Source organism: Coregonus lavaretus (assembly GCF_964263955.1).
Source record: "Coregonus lavaretus genome assembly, chromosome: 16".
NCBI lineage: Eukaryota > Metazoa > Chordata > Actinopteri > Salmoniformes > Salmonidae > Coregonus > Coregonus lavaretus.
Genome location: NC_140003.1, coordinates 15294202 through 15315034, shown reverse-complemented (window position 1 = coordinate 15315034; position 20833 = coordinate 15294202). Strand labels below are relative to the sequence as shown.

At 43.9% G+C, this 20833-nt stretch overlaps 1 protein-coding gene across 2 annotated transcripts; it reads right to left on the bottom strand.

Annotated features, from left to right (window-relative positions):
* Positions 1-541: 541 nt before the first annotated feature.
* LOC311143496 (Golgi reassembly-stacking protein 2-like) lies at positions 542-5812 on the bottom strand. 2 transcript variants are annotated; one of them, XM_084179320.1, is made up of 10 exons: positions 5434-5585; positions 4873-4953; positions 4506-4709; positions 2885-2971; positions 2651-2781; positions 2434-2566; positions 1756-1879; positions 1565-1651; positions 1354-1464; positions 542-1237 (listed from the first exon to the last, which is right to left on the bottom strand). In XM_084179320.1, exons 1-10 carry the CDS (start codon positions 5494-5496, stop codon positions 1008-1010), a joined length of 1251 nt encoding a protein of 416 aa, XP_084035446.1. In that variant the 5' UTR covers positions 5497-5585; the 3' UTR covers positions 542-1007. The 2 variants fall into 2 exon arrangements, with proteins under 2 accessions (XP_084035446.1, XP_084035447.1); XM_084179321.1 differs by lacking the exon at positions 1565-1651 and having other exon boundaries at positions 5434-5812.
* Positions 5813-20833: the final 15021 nt, after the last annotated feature.

Sequence of the window (20833 nt, the reverse complement as noted above, 5' to 3'; positions counted from 1 at the left end):
CCATCTAAAAACTTGTAGCAGAAAATGCTGAAGGGCTCAATACAGTTAACAGCAGGCCTACAAAGAGTGAATCATACCAATTTCCATATAACACTGAATGGGAATAAATGTTTGAAGCTACTTGGTTTATACCAAAAAAAAAAAAAAAAGCTAATATGTTACATTTGCAATTGCATGTGAAGTTTGTGGCATAATTAACTTTTTTTTTGTAGCAAAGATTCACCAACTTGGTAATAGTGAGTGCAAAAGAATCTGCTCATGTACATTGTGGGAAAATCTCAATTGCATAGTCCTTGCGTCCTCTCTCCTCCTCAAAACCCACTGGAGAAGGTCAGTGGGGCGAGACCTCTGGCTTTCTCATTTGATGGGTTTTGAGGGGAGAGAGGACACAAGGAGTATACAATTGAGATTCTCCCATAGTCACATTTCATTGTGGTCCTACACCGACACCCTGTGGTTTTCAGAAGTAAAGCACCTTCATTTTTACACCAACCAAAAACTACAGAACTGAGGCGGAAGTATGAGAAGTCAACGCAGTAGATGAGAAAAATACATCCATTTAATCAAGAAAGGGATGTTTCAATTACACACTTTCATTCATATTGTTTTAGTACTTTTTTGTACAACAAAAAATAAAGACATTATTCTGCATTACAACAGGCTAAAGCGGATCTCTCACACAATAATTCTCATATTTCTGACCGCCCATTGTTCTTCTGAAGACCCTTTCTTCAGAAATTCTCCAACCTTTTCCCAGTGTGCACTTGTGTACACTCCCCATCATGGATTTAACAATGGTGGAAACTTCTCTAGCCAATGATTACACCAATCCAATGCTTGTAAATCCACAACAGGAAGTGTGAAAATATACACACTTCTGGAAAAGGGTGGATAATTGGGGACGCCGCCATAGTTCTGGAGTACAACAAGGAGTGTTTCAAGATTCTTTCTTGTTGAGTTTTAAATACAGTAGATCTTGTTGGTAAATGGTTCTTTGCTAGGAGGAGTCAGGTCACTGGTGCTTCTCTAGGTTTAGAGGAAGCTACTGGTGTAGGGAGGAGTGTTTCTGTCAATGTGTCACTGACCACTGGGGCGCTGGAGAAGGATGTTGCGTCCAGGATGAGGGTGTCTGGGAGTGTGAACTCAGATGGAGGCAGAGTTACCCCTGGGACCAAAGGCAGCTGGGAGTTGAGCATGGATAGGTTCAGGAGAGGAAGAGGGGCCAATGGAGGGAAACCTGAGGAAGACGGGGAAAGTTTCAGCAATACAGGAATATTACTGACAGTAGTATACAAATATCCATAAACTTACATCTTAAAAACCATCAAAGAATCTTGAAAACATTGACATTACCTGCTGGTGGCATCCCTCCTGGTAACGACACAGTGCCCAAGTCTGGTAAAGTGAAATTGAAATTTGCCAGTTTGTGAAGGGGAGGTAGGCCTCCGGGTAACGACATTAGACCTGTGCAGGAAATATGAACATAATGAAATACACAAAGCCACATGCAAATAATACATGCAGCATCATATTGTCCCAAACTAGAACCGTGTCTAACACTGACCTGCTAACATGGTAGCAGGTATGACTGGAGGTACAGTGCTTAGCAGGGGGCTGACTTGGCTAGGCAACAATGGCACAGTAGGTACTCCTTGGACAAAGAGACAATCGATTGTAATAACTAATCTCTTACTTGGTGATATCAAGTCAGTAAGCAATATGCGTCTAAATGAAAAGTAGTGATACCTAGCATACCTGTTTGTAGAGCGCTCGGGACAGTGGGAGGAGCTGAGCTGACTGACAGGTCAAAGAGATTTTGTTCCAACCCAGTAGGAGCAGAAGGCACTGCAGGTTGAGGACTGACAGCAGAGAGCTGAACCTAAGGAACAAATGAAAACTGGGATCAACACCTGGTGCTGTAGAATATTCTTTTTTGGGGTACTTTTTACCCCAATTTCGTGATATCCAATTGGTAGTTACAGTCTTGTCCCATCGCTGCAAAAGGCCGAGAGCCATGCGTCCTCCGAAACACGACCCCGCCAAGCCGCACTGCTTCTTGACACACTGCTCGCTTAACCTGGAAGCCAGCCGCACCAATGTGTCGGAGGAAACATCGTACAGCTGGCGACCGAAGTCGGCACAAGGAGTTGCTAGAGTGCGATGGGACAAGGACATCCCAGCCGGCCAAATCCTCCCCTAAACCAGACAGCGCTGGGCCAATGTGCGCCGCCTCATGGGTCTCCCAGTCGTGGCGAGCTGCGACATAGCCGGGATTGAACCCGGATTTGTAGTGACGCCTCTAGCACTGCCTTAGACCGCTGTGCCACTCGGGAAGCCCCAGCTGTAGAATATTTTCATTGTATACAAATTCCCTCATGTGACTGGCAGGTATTGGGAGTGAAAATTAGTAGATCATTTAGAAAAATGTCTTACCTCTGTGAAGCCATCCTTGAGTGGGGAAACTGGTTCACTTTGAATATGTCCAGGGATACTGATCTTCTTACCCTCTTCAAATGTCTGTGTGGGTATCCTGTGCAGGTAGCCATAGCCAATCCCACAGCCTAGGCTTTAGGGCAGAGAGAATGAGTGTGCTACGTGGTAGCCTATAGGTATATCAGCTAAATGAATTACCAAAATGTCAATGCCTTACCTGCCCTCTCCACCCCATTCAGAGTTTGGAGTGATGACCACATCCCGACAGTTGTCCGTGTCAGTGTTATACACATACAACTTAAGCCCTTTCCCTTCATGCGTTTCAATGAGGGAGAAGAGATCCTCAGGCTGTGGGGAAAAATCCAGACAAAAACCAGTCAAACACTACATCAACAGCTTAGTGTAGGGAGAACATCATTGAAATGACACTAAAGAAAGGCATCCCACACACCTCGTTCATGACAGTGTCTCCACCTATGATGTAGTCAGTGTGTGGTCTCAAACCAGCCAGGGCTGCAGGAGAATTTGGCTCCACTTCCTGAGGACAAGAAATAAAATACAGACCGATATTATAAATACAGTGCTGTGAAAAACTATTTGCCCCCTTTCTAATTTTGCATATTTTTTATACTGAACGTTATCAGATCTTCAACCAAAACCTACATATTAGATAAAGGGAACCTGAGTAAACAAATAACACAACAATTACACACTTATTTCATAAACAAAATTATGCAACACCCAATGCCCCTGTGTGAAAAAGTAATTGCCCCCTTACACTCATTAACTGGTTGTGCCATCTTAAGCTGCAATGACTGCAACCAAATGCTTCCTGTAGTTGTTGATCAGTCTCTCACATTGCTGTGGAGGAATTTTGGCCCACTCTTGCATGCAGAACTGCTTTAACTCAGCGACATTTGTTGGTTTTCAAGCATGAACTGATCGTTTCAAGTCCTACCACAACATCTCAATTGGGATTAGGTCTGGACTTTGACTAGTCCATTCCAAAACTTCAAATGTCTTGCTTTTTAGCCATTTTCATGTAGATTTGATTGTGTGTTTTGGATAATTGTCTTGCTGCATGACCCATCTGCGCTTCAGCTCACAGACGGATGGCCTGACATTCTCCTGTAGAATTCTCTGATACAGAGCAGAATTAATGGTTCCTTCTATTAAGGCAAGTCGTCCAGGTCCTGAGGCAGCAAAGCATCCCCAAACCATCACACTACCACCACCATGCTTGACCGTTGGTATGAGGAGTCTTGATCATCTAGGTGCTTCCAGGTGCTTTTTGGCAAACTTGAGTCATCTTTTTGGACGACATGGGTCCCATTATGCCGGGCGAAAACCAAACACTGCATTCCACAGTAAGAACCTCATACCAACGGTCAAGCATGGTGGTGGTAGTGTGATGGTTTGGGGATGCTTTGCTGCCTCAGGACCTGGACGACTTGCCTTAATAGAAGGAACCATGAATTCTGCTCTGTATCAGATAATTATACAGGAGAATGTCAGGCCATCCGTCTATGAGCTGAAGCTGAAGCGCAGCTGGGTCATGCAGCAAGACAATTATCCAAAACACACACTGATGTTAAGATGTTGTTGCAGGACTTGAAACAAGCAGTTCACGCTTGAAAACCCACAAATGTCACTGAGTTAAAGCAGTTCTGCATGCAAGAGTGGGCCAAAATTCCTCCACAGTGACATGACAGATCAACAACTACAGGAAGTGTTTGGTTGGAGTCATTGCAGCTAAAGGTGGCACAACCAGTTAGAGTGTAATGTGGCAATTACTTTTTCACACAGGGGAATTGGGTGTTAATTAAATCAATAAAATAAGTATATATTTTTGATATTTGTAACCTCAGGTTCCCTTTATTTAATATAGGTTTTGGTTGAAGATCTGATAACATTCAATATCAAAAATAGAGAAAATCAGACAGGAGGCAAATACGTTTTCACTGCACTGTATATCGGGTCACTGCAAGGCTTCACATCATTACACATCAACACATTTCCAGTTTTACAATTATTCATGTATGCAGCGCTAAACTGCAAGGCGATTCACTCACCAGAACATGCCACACATTCTCATTGGCTCCTTCAAAGCTGCAGAATCGGATGCTGATACCCAGCAGCCCCTGACCTCCCCACATGTTGCTGGGTGTGACTGTTGCCTCCCTCAGCTCAAGAGTCTTGTTGCTGTATACCAGCATCTTGATGGGTTTTTCCACATTCACCTTCAGCAAGTCTTTTAATGTGTCATCATCTTTGTTCTGCCAAAAATTAAGACGTTAGCAGATGTTAAAGTGCATCATCATCTGTAAACAAAGTTAGTCCACCTATAGGTTGTCTTGTATCCCTGGCTTTGAAAACAGTTGAGCTGCAATGGGATCTGACAGCTTCAGGATGTAGATAATTCGAGAAATGACAGTTTACCAATCTTGTGTCACTGATGGAAATAATAAAGTCAAAGAATGGTTCCAATCCTGCACGATGCCCAGGGGAATTATCTTGCACCTGCAAATTGAGACAGGAGGTTTATATGAATTCTGCTCAATTCATATTGCCTTTAAACATTCAATGACCACACTTTTACTACTAACACACAGGTGCAACGCCCTTTGCAAATGTGTTCTGAATTGAAAGGACATCCCACCCCCGTCACTGCACATTGACAGACCGGTTGCTCGAGTCAAGTGATGATCTAGCGTCATGGCTGGCTATAGGTAACTAACGTTAGCTAGCTAGCAAGTTTTCACTCGTCAGACATTGCTCTGTTTAATTGGTTAGACTACACATAGTTTGTTTTCTGAACGACAACGTGATGAATTACTCATAGGAAGCCCCTAAAATACACACTGACATGCTACAGCAACCTGAAGACCGCAACAACATTATCATCATAATTCAGTCATGACAAGCATTTCTGTGTTGTGTTCCCATTTTCAACTAGCCCAGTTACAGCTCGTGGTTTAGCATGCTAGTAAAGATACATACTCTGAGGACGTGATAACCTTCGGATCCTCCTCCAGGTATTTCAATGCTCTGTGCACCCCCCATGTCTCCTCAAACCCTGGATGTTTTTCTGGCGAATAAATCAGTGTAGCTGGCTAGCCACAGTAGCTAACATTTTCTTCCTGTTCCGGGGTGATGCTAAAGAGAGACAAGATTGCCTACATAGCCACACTTCCGGTACACTGTAAGAGAGAGTTTCTGGCATCATAAAAAATACAAAAATATACTAAAACCTTGTATCTTTCCTCTACCATTTGTGTTCAGTGTGTTTTTTGTATACTTTTCTCTCTCTAATTGACTCCCCAAACCCCGGCCTGGTCTTTTTGGTCTGTATCACAAGCGTTCCCGGAAGTCTCCCGATGTTGTACCTCGGGGTTTAAAAACTGTGCTATGCACTTATGCAATTTTGAATGCTCTTATTTTAAGGTTACTCTAAAGAAAAAACTGGTCATGTTAAGGGCATAGGAGGTTAAATGACCCTGCATTGGCTATTTTCCATGTTTTAGAATAAGAGTGTAGCTGAAGATAGCAGTGTATGCTATGGTGTCTAGCGCATGATCGGGGAATCATCACAAACAGGCATGCCATGTGGAGCCTTATCAATCTGTCTCACATATTCCGTCATGTTCCAGGTCTTACTTTTGATGAGAAAGGAATTTCATGTTGAACAGTTGGATGATAGACGACATAAATGTAATGTGTTTTCCTCAACAAACTGTAGCAGTGCCTTTGTTCATTGGGGCGGCAACCAAACATTGTAAATTAAAACAACAACATCGTTGTTGATGCCATAGGTGCTGGGTGGTGCTGTCCAATACCAACACTGGAAGGAGCATGGCATATTGTTATCATCTCAGAGCAGGAGTGGACGAGGCTGAGGTAAGCCATAAGGAACGTGGCTTGCACAAACAGATAAACCTTATTAGTCAACAGACCCCACCAAAAATCAGCTTTTCATTTATCTGACTTTCATTTATCATCCAGCCCTTATATTTAGCCTCACAATTAATTGTTTTACCATTTTCTTTTCAGGACAGCCAGGGCTATAAATAGAACACAAAATAATTTGACATTCATGAGTTTTATTGACAAATGTCAATTTAAAAAATAAGGTCCACCAAAGCAGAAACCTGATAAAAATTGATTTATATGAAGACTGTAAGTACATAAATGATTTGCTCAGTGGGAAATTAATATCAAACTAGTCAGTGACAACTGTGTGGAGTTTGTGACAGAAACTATGTGAGCTTAATACAGTATTATACAACGGGTGGGTCTAATCCTGAATGCTGATTGGTTAAAATCACATTCCAGCCGGTGTCTATTCCACAAGTTACCACCGGCTAAATCTATGATGTTAAAATGTCTATTTACACTGTTCCATCTGACTGCGCAATCCACTGCCTCATCAGCCCAGCCAGGCAATTTATTAACTTTATCTCCACTATAGAAAGCATCTAGACATTATCTCACATTTCCTTTAGACTAACATTTCGTTTTCAACAGCGGAAATTTGTATAAACCTTGCTGTCTGTCTCTCTGACATTTGCAACATTCTTTCAATATTCAAACTCGATCTCCAGCTGTCCCATAGTAATAATGAACGTGTCGGGAGTCGGAACGAGACAGACAGGTAGGCAGCGTTTCTCAGCCAGTCGAAATCATGAGTCAGCTGGCATCATTTTTATGGATATATACAAAGAAATGTCAATTGAAAAAAAGGTCAAATGAAACAAAGTGCAGCTAGTTTGCAGTCTTTCCAGCTTCAGTTTGAAGTGATTGTGTTAGCTGTGTTGTTGGCTAGCTCCTCTGAACAACAGTGTCCTGACGAAAGAGCACATTTTCTATGCCAGGTGAAATCGTGCCTCATTAGCTCATTGTTATGGATGTATCCAAATAAATGTCACTAGAAAACAGCTTAAACAAATGCAGCTGTAGTTGGCTAGCTAGCAAGCAAGGGATAAGAACATTGCCAGCCAGTATGGCAATGGAACATCTAGAACAAATGACTGGGTCGCGTCTCTGGCAACCGAACCGATAGAACGAACGACCAGCTAGCTTGGGTAGCAACCCTAGATTTGTGTCGGGACTATATCTTGTGGAAGGATGAAATAGTATGAATAAATTCATCAAAATAACGTTTTTAATGAAAATATGTCAACTTCGTCTCGGGCCTAACAACACCCGTGCCAATATATCATCCAAACACTGGCTTCTCGGGCATTATCACTTAATTATAGACACTATGTCCTTGGATTTCCTATGATCGCCTATGTAGAATAACCCCTTACCTTTAACGACTCTTGTGTAGCTTGTGAGCGTCATTGAGCAAAACATGTTACATGTGCGTATTTTTGAGAGTCTCAGCTTTTCATAAATAACTTGTAAAGGACATTTTACTTTGTGAAGAAACAGTCTTGAAAATGTGAATCTTGTCTTTGGTGTCATAAACAATCCTTGGTTCTTGCATTGACCTCCTCCTTAGGACCATCTGGCAGAACGCCCAGAATATGTTCTTTAAGTTAAGATAGGAGACGGTGTCAGACACATGTCGGAACCAACCCTATGAACTATGCCTATGTAACGTCTCTGTAACCAATATATAAGGGAACTAACGGGACTGCCCCGTTAGAGCTCCTGATCGACATGTGTACTTGGTTCATTGAGTAGGTTGGAACCTCTCCAGCGCGCTGACAATAAAGGATGATTAATTTAATATTTACTTTGAGTGTCCCTGTGTAGGATTTCCACAACAAGCTTTTAATAGTTTGTAGCTCGGATTCTACAAATGTTTTTTGTAAAAAGACCCGGCCCCAGGCCCCTTCGGGATCCGCCCTTGTCTCACAAACACTGCTCTAGCTCAGCCCCTGTTAATCACACAGACTAATGGTGTTCAAAAGGGGTTAGTAGCCCAAATCGAGCTGGCGTCGCAGTGGGACTCATTGGGTTAATGAATACATAATTGAATAGCTCTGTGATGCAGGTCTTATCATATAAAATAAAGTTGTATGATATCATGAAATAAAGTTGTTCAGAGTTCTGTCTGGGTAGCAAATAGAACGCAAATAGTCTGGGTAGCCATTTGATTAGATGTTCAGGAGTCTTATGGCTTGGGGGTAGAAGCTGTTTAGAAGCCTCTTGGACCTAGACTTGGCGCTCCGGTACCGCTTGCCGTGCAGTAGCAGAGAGAACAGTCTATGACTAGGGTGGCTGGAGTCTTTGACCATTTTTAGGGCCTTCCTCTGACACCGCCTGTTATAGAGGTCCTGGATGGCAGGAAGCTTGGCCCCAGTGATGTACTAGGCCATACGCACTACCCTCTGTAGTGCCTTGCGGTCGGAGGCCGAGCAGTTGCCATACCAGGCGGTGATGCAACCAGTCAGGATGCTCTCAATGGTGCAGCTGTAGAACCTTTTGAGGATCTGAGGACCCATGCCAAATCTTTTCAGTCTCCTTAAAGGGAATAGGTTTTGTCGGGCCTTCTTCACGACTGTCTTGGTGTGCTTGGACCCAGTGGCGGCTCCTGAAAACATTCTCAGGGGGGGCAATTTTTCTGATGATTTAGGTGACCTACACACATTTTAAAAAAGATATGTCCAGCAACAACATGAAGACAGGGGCAGCATATAAGTCAATACTGATATACACATTACTTGCTTCAAAAAGGCCTCATGGTTGAATTGGAAATATGTGCACCTGAGCAAGCAGGAGCTTTTGATAGAGGCTACTGAAAACATTGATGCAAGTTATTGGTAATAAGAAATTTTTATAGACTTCCATATTCTGCCCTCTTGTATAGATTTGTGAAAATGAACAGTGATAGACATTTTGCCTGAAAACAGAATTTGAAAATAATTTATAGAAAAGGTAAACACAGCTATCTGTATGGCTTTGTAAATATGAACAACCATATTCTGGCCAATTGTATAGATTTGTAAAAAAAATTGTTTACTTTTTTAAAAATGAAAAATAACTATTTTAAACAACATCAACTGTGAACTGATTTGGGCGTGTGTGTGTTAAAGAGACAGACAGGGAGGGACAAAGAGAGAGAGAGGCTACATTACTTGTACTGAAACTGTTCTCTTCTCTCTTTCAATGCAGCAAAGCGGTCAATGACTTTCTCATTGAAATCAGGCATGCTGAGGACTAGTTTACTAGTTACTTTTTAGCTTGCTGCATGATCAAATTCAGCTGATGCGCATAGCAATGCACGTAATGGCCATTCTTGAAATGCTCACGCACCTTTTGCCTTCTCTCGCCTCATCACACTGGCTCCATCGTAAGCTTGCGCAATGAGTTTGACTTTCACGTCGTCGGCAAAAAGACAGTTCAGTCTCTCCAAAAGCACACTGGCGATTGAGACTGAGGTTGATTCCGAGATGGGAAGGAACTCAAAAAAGCGCTCCTGCACTTTGTGGTTGTCTCTTTGATGTGAACTTCTTTCAAAGAGACAATCGAGTTGCACTGAACGCTATAGCCATCTTGATAGTAGTACGTGAATTGATTGATGCTGCTACCCGCTATTTTCTTAGTTACGTTCATGGTTACGTTACGTATGACGAAAGCGCGTAAGTGCAAGCCCTCAGAAACCCATAGAGATTGTATTGAAAGCTCTGAAATTTGAAAAAAAAATATTTTACATTAGAGGCTATGAGAGACTTCTGGGCGATTTTCAACCTGACTGAAATCGCCCCAAAACGGGCGGGGACATTTGAAGCACGACTTTAGCCTGATTGGACATTTAGTGGCTGGCAGATCAGACGTGAACACTGAACTACTGTTGCCGTGATATAATTGATTAGAAAAAAAATCCCTTCCTTTTCCCGTTTGGCAGTGCGTCGCCCATATCGCCCTATTGAACACACCGCCCATGCTTGGACCATGTTAGTTTGTTGGTGATGTGGACACCAAGGAACTTGAAGCTCTCAACCTGCTCCACTACAGCCCCGTCGATGAGAATGGGGGCGTGCTCGGTCCTCTTATTTTCCTGTAGTCCACAATCATCTCCTTTGTCTTGATCACGTTGAGGGAGAGGTTGTTAACCTGGCACCACATGGCCAGGTCTCTGACCTCCTCCCTATAGGCTGTCTCATCGTTGTCGGTGATCAAGCCTACCACTGTTGTGTCATCTGCAAACTTAATGATGGTGTTGGAGTCGTGCCTGGCCATGCAGTCATGAATGAACAGGGAGTACAGGAGGGGACTGAGCACGCACCCCTGAGGGGCCCCCGTGTTGAGGATCAGCGTGGCGGATGTGTTGTTACCTACCCTTACCACCTGGGGGTGGCCCGTCAGGAAGTCCAGGATCCAGTTGCAGAGGGAGGTGTTTAGTCCCAGAGTCCTTAGCTTAGTGATGAGCTTTGAGGGCACTATGGTGTTGAACGCTGAGCTGTAGTCAATGAATAGCATTCTCACATAGGGGTTCCTTTTGTCCAGGTGTGAAAGGGCAGTATGGAGCGCAATAGAGATTGCATCATCTGTGGATCTGTTGGGGCGGTATGCAAATTGGAGTGGGTCTAGAGTTTCTGGGATAATGGTGTTGATGTGAGCCATGATCAGCCTTTCAAAGCACTTCATGGCTACAGATGTGAGTGCTACGGGTCGGTAGTAATTTAGGCAGATTACCATAGTGTTCTTGGGCACAGGGACTATGGTGCTCTGCTTGAAACATGTTGGTATTACAGACTCACACAGGGAGAGGCTGAAAATGTCAGTGAAGACACTTGCCAGTTGGTTAGCGCATGCTCGGAGTACACGTCCTGGTAATCCGTCTGGCTCTGCGGCCTTGTGAATGTTGACCTGTTTAAAGGTCTTACTCACATCGGCTACGGAGAGTGTGTTCACACAGTCGTCCGGAACAGCTGATGCACTCATGCATGTTTCAGTGTTACTTGCTTCGAAACGAGCATAGAAGTAATTTAGCTCATCTGGTAGGCTCGTGTCACTGGGCAGCTCGCGGCTGTGCTTCCCTTTGTAGTCTGTAATAGTTTGCAAGCCCTGCCACATCCTTGAAAGCGGCAGCTCTACCCTTTAGCTCAGTGCGGATGTTGCCTGTAATCCATGGCTTCTGGTTGGGGTATGTACGGACAGTCACTGTGGGGACGACGTCATTGATGTACTTATTGACGAAGCCAGTGACTGATGTGGTGTACTCCTCAGTGCCATCGGAAGAATACCGGAACATATCCCAGTCTGTGCTAGCAAAACAGTCCTGTAGCTTAGCATCTGCTTCATCTGCCCACTTCTTAATTGACCGAGTCACTGGTGCTTCCTGCTTTCGTTTTTGCTTGTAAGCAGGAGTCAGGAGGATAGAATTATGGTCAGATTTGCCAAAACGAGGGCGAGAGAGAGCTTTGTATGCGTCTCTGTGTGTGGAGTAAAGGTGGTCTAGAGTTTTTTTCCCTCTGGTTGCACATTTAACATGCTGGTAGAAATGAGGTAAAATGGATTTAAGTTTCCCTGCATTAAAGTCCCCGGCCACTAGGAGCGCCGCCTCTGGATGAGTGTTTTCCTGTTTGCTTATGGCCGTATACAGTTCATTGAGTGCGGCCTTAGTGCCAGCATCGGTTTGTGGTGGTAAATAGACAGCTACGAATAATATAGATGAAAACTCTCTTGGTAGATAGTGTGGTCTACAGCTTATCATGAGATACTCTACCTCAGGCGAGCAAAACCTTGAGACTTCCTTAGATATCGTGCACCAGCTGTTGTTTACAAATATACATAGACCGCCACCCCTTGTCTTACCAGAGGCTGCTGTTCTATCCTGCCGATACAGTGTATAACCCGCCAGCTGTATGTTATTCATGTCTTCGTTCAGCCACGACTCTGTGAAACATATTACAGTTTTTAATGTCCCGTTGGTAGGATATACGTGCTTGTAGTTCGTCCACTTTATTATCAAGCGATTGTAAATTGGCCAATAGTATCGATGGCAAAGGCAGATTAGCCACTCGTCGCCAGCTCCTTACCAGGCACCCCGATCTCCTTCCGCGATATCTCCTTTTCTTTCTACTGCGAATGACGGGGATGAGAGCCCTGTCGGGTGTCTGGAGCAAATCCCTCTCGTCCGACTCATAGTGAAGTGAATCTCTCAATATCAGAGATTGGGCCTACTAATCGATATGAAACCTTCTATAACCTCTATATCAATTACATTTATTTGTATTGTAAAAAATATATTCATATACCGGTATTGATTAAGCAAATACATTGACTTTAAAATTAAGCTTAGCCTATTTTTTCTCTTACAAAGAAGGAGATATATGAAAGGATTCAAGGATATAGCTTACTGTACTATATGTTACACTAGGCCTCTACAAACTGTGGTTGTAAAAATCTCACTGGCCTTTTGCCATTGTAAGGGGGAAAATGTATCATACTGGGATAAAAATCTCCCAAGCGGAAGGATCCCTTTATGCTCTGGTTTTGAGGCCAAATTACCCCCACTTCAAAGCACTACACCATCATAGACTAGAAGGAAATAGTCATTATCTGCCCTCATCCTTTAACATTATGTTGAAAATGGTCTCTGTCGATAATGCTTTCAAGGCTGGGAGGACAAGAATCATACTGGCCTCCTATGAGTAGTATGTTGAAATATCATCACCATGGGTTATTTATCACTGACTCTGATAACAAACTGTAAGAATTAAAGAATGCTTAATCTGCATTCCTGGTCAGAAATTAATACCATATGTGTGCTTGTATGTGCATACTGAATTTACAATTTAATTCAGTACTATGGTAATAATATCTGATTTATACATATGATTAATATATTTTGCTACAGTATTACATTTGTGATATTAGAATTGTTGTCTCTATTACTTTTAATCACTGAATAATTCTCTGTCTACAGTGACACTATCCTACTAGGAGTAAATAAATAAACTCAGTATTTCACTCGTGGCTTGCTGACACCTTAAGTCCCTGCAATCATCACTCCTCTCAGGGCCGCTCTATGTGGCTGTCACAGATTTATATCCATTCAGTCCTCCAAGTAATTTACAATGCAAGTCTGGACTAGGAAATCTACTTTTCTTAGTGTACATGAAAATCTATTGTTACAGTACAATAAAATATACTCTGTAACCTCTGGGGAGTTTTCAGGACACAGACTTGGACGTTTTGTGAGAGTCAACATTTGTATGGTGTATATTACTGAAGAAGGACCCAAAAAGTTTGGGAATGTCAATACTACTAATGCTAAACACTGAAGCCTGTAAAAGAAATGTGTCACGCCCTGGCTCCGGGGACTCTAGTATGTTGAGCCAGGGTGTGAGTTTTCATTTGTTTATGTTCTAGTTGTTGTATATCTATGTTGGCCAGGGTGGCTCCCAATCAGAGACGGCTGTAGCTCGTTGTCTCTGATTGGGAGTCATACTTAGGTAGCCGTTAGGCATTCATTATTTGTGGTTTCTTGTTCCGTGTTGGTTTGTTTATGTAACCAGGGACGTCACGTTTCGTTTTGTTGTTTTGATCGTGTGATCATTCTAATAAATAAAATGTTCGCATTCAACGCTGCGCCTTGGTCCTCCTCTATGAATGACGATCGTGACAGAAGAAACCACCAAGATGTGACCAAGCAGCGTGTCCAGGAGCCATCGCCAGGGAGATCCCTAACAGATCTCCTTCGCCTCCTCGACTGGGTCAAGCCGAGTGAGGAAGAGAAGGGCTTGACATTGTGGCAGAAGGGCGAAAGGCTGGCGAGGGACATGGAGACCTGGTCCACGGGTAGGGGAGACGCCCAGAAATTTTTTAGGGGGGGGCTAACGCCGTGGACGACGGGCCAGCAGGAGACCGCGGCAGAGCGGCCCAGCGGATTGGCAGAGGAGGCCGCCAGGTTACGGGGCCCACTGGTCGAAGAGGGGGTGGAAGATGTAGAGGCACGGCGAGAGGTACTGGCGTGTGTTGCCAGTCCGGTCCGGCCTGTTCCTGATCCCCACGTAGGGCCAGTGGTGTGTGTTCCCAGTACGGTCCGGCCTGTTCCTGCCACTCGCACCAAGTCTACGGTGCGTTTCGTCAGCCCTGTCCGGCCCGTTCCTGCTCTCCGCACCAAGTCTGTGGTGCGCGTCGCCAGCCCAGTCCGGCCCATTCCTGCTCCCCGCACCAAGTCTGTGGTGCGTTTCGTCAGCCCTGTCCGGCCCGTTCCTGCTCTCCGCACCAAGTCTGTGGTGCGCGTCGCCAGCCCAGTCCGGCCCATTCCTGCTCCCCGCACCAAGTCAGTGGTGCGCGTCGTCAGCCCGGCACGGCCCGTTCCTGCTCCCCGCACCAAGTCAGTGGTGCGCTTCGTCAGCCCGGTCCGGCCCGCTCCTGCTCCCCGCACCAAGTCAGTGGTGCGTTTCGTCAGCCCGGCTCGGCCCGCTCCTGCTCCCCACACCAAGCCAGTGGTGTGCGTCGTCAGTCCGGCACGGCCCGTGCCTGTTCCACCGGTGGCGGGTCCGGCACCGGTCAGGTGCTGCGTCACGCCGGAGCTAGAGCAATCCGCTCCACCAGTGTTCAGTTCAGCTCTGGTCAGCAGGGCCAGACCGGACCAGGGGTACTTTGGGGGGTTAGAGAAGGAGTGGGGGTCATGTCCGGAGCCGGATCCGCCGCCGAGGCGGAGTGCCCACCCGGTCCCTCCCCTGTTGTATTTGGTTGGCGCGGTCGGAGTCCGCGCCTTTAGGGGGGGGTACTGTCACGCCCTGGCTCCGGGGACTCTAGTATGTTGAGCCAGGGTGTGAGTTTTCATTTGTTTATGTTCTAGTTGTTGTATATCTATGTTGGCCAGGGTGGCTCCCAATCAGAGACGGCTGTAGCTCGTTGTCTCTGATTGGGAGTCATACTTAGGTAGCCGTTAGGCATTCATTATTTGTGGTTTCTTGTTCCGTGTTGGTTTGTTTATGTAACCAGGGACGTCACGTTTCGTTTTGTTGTTTTGATCGTGTGATCATTCTAATAAATAAAATGTTCGCATTCAACGCTGCGCCTTGGTCCTCCTCTATGAATGACGATCGTGACAAAATGAGTATATTTGACTTATGAACTGGCAACAATCTGGGCAAGAAAATGAGTATGTACATAGATCAGATGACCAATATTTAACATTATGGCAATGTTTAAAATACTATTTAGAGCAGAGCAAAAACATTACCCCTCTGGGTTAAACTTGGCAGTCAACGTGTTGGATCCTTCAGCGTGCAGCACATGGCAAACAGCTCTCTTCTCTGGGTTGCCATGCTGACCACACCAACAGCCTGGCCCCAGCCTGTCATGATGGCGGATGGACCTTCCAGAACTGTGCTCGCCAGCCATTATCTCCTTCCTGTCTGGCTTTGGCTCTCTGCTTGTAGTCCAGTTGTGAAGCTTATGAGAGCCTTCCAAATGCATTCTGACAAAGCTTTGTGATTGCAGTCATAATCAAGCTGAGTGCAAAAATGAATTGAATTGTGCACTGCAGTGGGTTTGTATTTTAATGACATAAATTTAATGAATCCTCTGTGACAGGTCATTACCCCGGGGAAGAGAAAACTGTCAAAATAAAGGGAGCCTGTGGTTAGAGAAGCTGTATAATCTTACAGACATACTGTGCTGGGAGGCAGAGATAAAGTGCTCCTCAGAGAGGGGGAAAAAAGTCAGTGTTTAGCTGACAGTTCAGTACAGGTACCTGCTGGTGAAATGTTTATCACACAGACTGTTTATTATTTTAATTTCAACCACTGACTCTGTGTTCCCTGCCCGGCCAGTTCATGGCTCATAATCAGGATACGTGCAGTACCCTGGCAGTGTCAGCCCTCCTCATGTTAGAAACAATGAACCATGTTAGAGTGAGGCTGAGCACTGCACATTCTGTGGGTCGTCTTGTTCCTCTAAAGCACATGATGGTAATCAGCATGCAGGGCCTGGCTGCAGTGTAATTGCTCTTGGCAAACGCTAATTGCCTTTAGAAACTGTCCAAGAGAGACATTTACTAGCAGTCTTTCAACTTTAACAAGAGCCCCATTAGGAGTTCAGACACTATAGCCGGAGAGATGAGCAAGTTGCTGTCGATGCATTGTTAATTCTTCCATTTATACATTTGCTTTCTGCCAAGACAGATCCAGCCTTGCACTGGGAGTGAACCACGAGGTCAATAAGAGGAGGCTATTTAGATAATTGTGAACTATTATCATTGCTTTAGGAGTGAAAGGCCAAGGCTCCCAGTTTTATCATTAATGTCATTGTTACCATCACTGCTAAAACACCCTTTAGAGATTTACTGCCATGTTTGTATATTTGCAAAAGATTAAATGAATAAACTATGGTGATTTAAATAATACACTCCTCTTCACTTGGCGAAGATGTTTGGATTTGAGGCATGGATTGTGTGTGCGTGCGTGTGTGTGTGTGCGTGCTGGAGAGAGAGAGAGAGAGTCAAAAGGGGGTGGCGTGGCAATGAGCCTCCATCAATATCATCATCATCACCATTTCATTAGACTAGCCGCACACAATGGGAATGTCAGTATCTATCAGGAGCCTAATGTGGCAGTGATTCCCAGGGGGGGAAGATAGATCTGGCAGATCAGGAACCCAATGACTAGACTCATGGATATATATGAGAGGAGAGCTTTACAGCTGAGAGGGGATAGGGGGAGAACCCCATTGTGGGGAGAACGTCTGGGACCTCATTGACCACATGAGGACGCTGGAGGTGCAAAGAGATCCCAGTTGAGAGGAAACTCACTGTGCTATGGTTAGGAGGAAAGATACTGCAACTAAGCCCTGAAGCACAAATCAATATCTCACAAAATCGATGGAAAGATTGTATAAATAGGGGAAGGGATATGTAATCTGAAAACTAGCTGTTATTGGCAGAGAGGTTTGAAACTCTCTTTGTAATGGGTCTATATTAACTTACACCGCCTGGTGATGTCACCAGGCAAGCCAAAACCCTACCCATGCCAAACCTGCTGATTAGAAAGTCCTGTGTAGATTGTATTTTTAACAAGTAACTATCAGTAAATAACACTGATCAAATTTCTTCACACCTTTACAGTGTTAGTTTAATCAGCTGTTGTACAATATGATACAAAACATAAGGAAAACTTAATTTAGACTGCACTGGGCCTTTAAGTCAGATTGTACCTTGGTGTTGGTTCATTTTCTGTTGGACATGAAAACTAAGCCTCTTTAGGACCACCATCTCCTCATAGGCAGTGTGTTGGACTAGGATACTCTTTAGTTGTGGATGGTGTGAAATGGAGGGTGGTCAGCGAGTCAGACAGCAGGTATTTCACAGTCTGGTGTTCAGAGACAGTCTACCCCCAGAGACTGAGAAAATGGAGAGGAAATCAGCCATGCTTGTTATTTTGAAACACCTGCTTTGGACTTGTTCAAAGTTTAATAATGCTTGTAATTGCAATTGATGGGCTTACTGATTGGTGGTTAAGGTGATGTAGCAATGTGAAATTCAATTAATTATTATTTTATGTTCCATATATATCAGAGAGCTATTCCAAAGCATTTGTGATCCGTTCACTTTAAAAATGAATTAGATTACAGTATAAAGGGTGTGATGTCAAGACAATGTAAATTAGAACATATTCCTCTTACATGTTTCAGTCAAAATGGACAGACATTCTGTTCAAACAATTCTGTTCAAACAATCTTGGGAATGCTAAAATAGCTCTGGAGATGATACATTTTGCATTGTGTGGGAGGCCAAGCGCTGATATGTACAGTACATTTAAACTTAGTTTTTCACAATTCCTGACATTTAATCCTGGTAAAAATTCCCTGCTTTAGGTCAGTTAGGATCACCACTTTATTTTAAGAATGTGAAATGTCAGAATAATAGTAGAGATAATGATTTATTTCAGCTTTATTTCTTTCATCACATTCCCAGTGGGTCAGATGTTTACATACACTCAATTAGTATTTGGTAGCATTGCCTTTAAATTGTTTAACTTGGGTCAAACATTTCGGGTAGCCTTCCACAAGCTTCTCACAATAAGTTGGGTGAATTTTGGCCCATTCCTCCTGACAGAGCTGGTGTAACTGTCAGGTTTGTAGGCCTCCTTGCTCGCACATGCTTTTTCAGTTCTGCCCACACATTTTCTATAGGATTGAGGTCAGGGCTTTGTGATGGCCACTCCAATACCTTGACTTTGTTGTCCTTAAGCCATTTTGCCACAACTGTGGAAGTTTGTTTGGGGTCATTGTCCATTTGGAAGACCCATTTGCGACCAAGCTTTAACTTCCTGACTGATGTCTTGAGATGTTACTTCAATATATCCACATCATTTTCCTTCCTAATGATGCCATCTATTTTGTGAAGTGCACCAGTCCCTCCTGCAGCAAAGCACCCCCACAGCATGATGCTGCCACCCCCGTTCTTCACGGTTAGGATGGTGTTCTTCGGCTTGCAAGTTCCCCTTTTTCCTCCAAACATAATGATGGTCATTATGGCCAAACAGTTCTATTTTTATTTCATCAGACCAGAGGACATTTCTCCAAAAAGTACGATCTTTGTCCCCATGTGCAGTTGCAAACCGTAGTCTGGTTTTTTTATGGCGGTTTTGGAGCAGTGGCTTCTTCCTTGCTGGGCGGCCTTTCAGGTTATGTCGATATAGGACAGCATCTTCACAAGGTCCTTTGCTGTTGTTCTGGGATTGATTTGCACTTTTCGCACCAAAGTACGTTCATCTCTAGGAGACAGAACGCGTCTCCTTCCTGAGAGGTATGACGGCTGCGTAGTCCCATGGTGTTTATACTTGCGTACTATTATTTGTACAGATGAACGTTTGGAAATTGCTCTCAAGGATGAACCAGACTTGTGGAGGTCTACACATTTTTTTCTGAGGTCTTGGCTAATTTCTTTTGATTTTCCCATGATGTCAAGCAAAGAGGCACTGAGTTTGAAGGTAGGCCTTGAAATACATCCACAGGTACACCTCCAATTGACTCAAATGATGTCAGTTAGCCTATCAGAAGCTTCTAAAGCCATGACATCCTTTTCTGGAATTTTCCAAGCTGTTTAAAGGCACAGTCAACTTAGTGTATGTAAACTTCTGACCCACTGGAATTGTGATACAGTGAATTATAAGTGAAATAATCTGTCTGTAAACAATTGTTGGAAAAACAGATGTCCTAACCGACTTGCCAAAACTATAGTTTGTTAACAAGAAATGTGTGGAGTGGTTGAAAAACAAGTTTTAATGACTCCAACCTAAGTGTATGTAAGCTTCCGACTTCAACTGTATGTTCCAGTGTAGGTTGAGAATGTAACTTACTGTGGGAGGCGATTTGTCTCTGCTTAGTCACTGGACTGTGACAGCTAAAGGAGCCAATTATTGGGTGATACAAAAGCTGATTCAGGTACAGCAGTTCAATCTGGCTCCTTCGTTTTCATTTACTTTCAATTATTTCAAGAGCCTCAGACACCTGCTTCCAAATTAGCTCTGTAATTATGCATCAGTTCAATTAAGCCCAGACAATATTATCACCATTGCTGATGCAAACAACTAACCACTTTGTTTAACACACTTTGATTCAAATAAAATAAGGTTTATGATTTCTGTTACCCTCTTATGACTGTGATTTATCCAATCCTGTATATTGTGTAACTCTACGAAACATCCAATGACATCCAAGTCCATAATGATCATGGCAGTGAACCGTGAAACAGAGAGGAGTGTCTCACAAGGGGGGTGGGGGTAGTATCTCACCTAGCACCACTGAAAAACTCCGCTCCTGTATGACTGGATTCAGATAAAACTTACCCAGGCAGAGCCTTGATATTGGCTTCTCTGAGAGATAGAAAATGTAAAGGGAGCACAGTGTGATGCGTTTTATGATAAATATCTTCAAAGTGTGACTAATGAGAGGAGTGGAGTACACAGCAGGGTCTCGTGAAAGCTCAGCTGTGAGATGATCAGCCAATAAAACTCCCCTCCAGGGTGATTCATGTGAGGATTGTGAAATGATAATCACATAGACTCTTTGGAGAATTTGGACAAGGCACTGGAAATACACACACATTTGCTCATACCAGATCTTTGGCCTGGTGGGGTGGGAGGCTGATCAGTTAATTGGCCATGGTTGAAAAAACCAATACATGGATTGCTCATTTCTACTGCCCATACTGGACTTTGATACTGTGGAATTGCACCTTCCATTTTTGGGCTATCAGAGATATTCATACGTTGTAAATGCAGAGTATTTGAACATGCCACTGTACCGTTGAGATGATTGCGTTCAGTTGCCTCTGATGATGGATGGAAGGTGGGTGGCAAAGGCTGAGTGTCTTCTGAGGTAAATCATCTCCAAATTTCTCTCACATCATTGCTGTTCCCCATGGCTGACCCGAGATCCATAAAGTCTGTCACCAAAAGGCTTTTTATTATTCAGCCACCAAAAA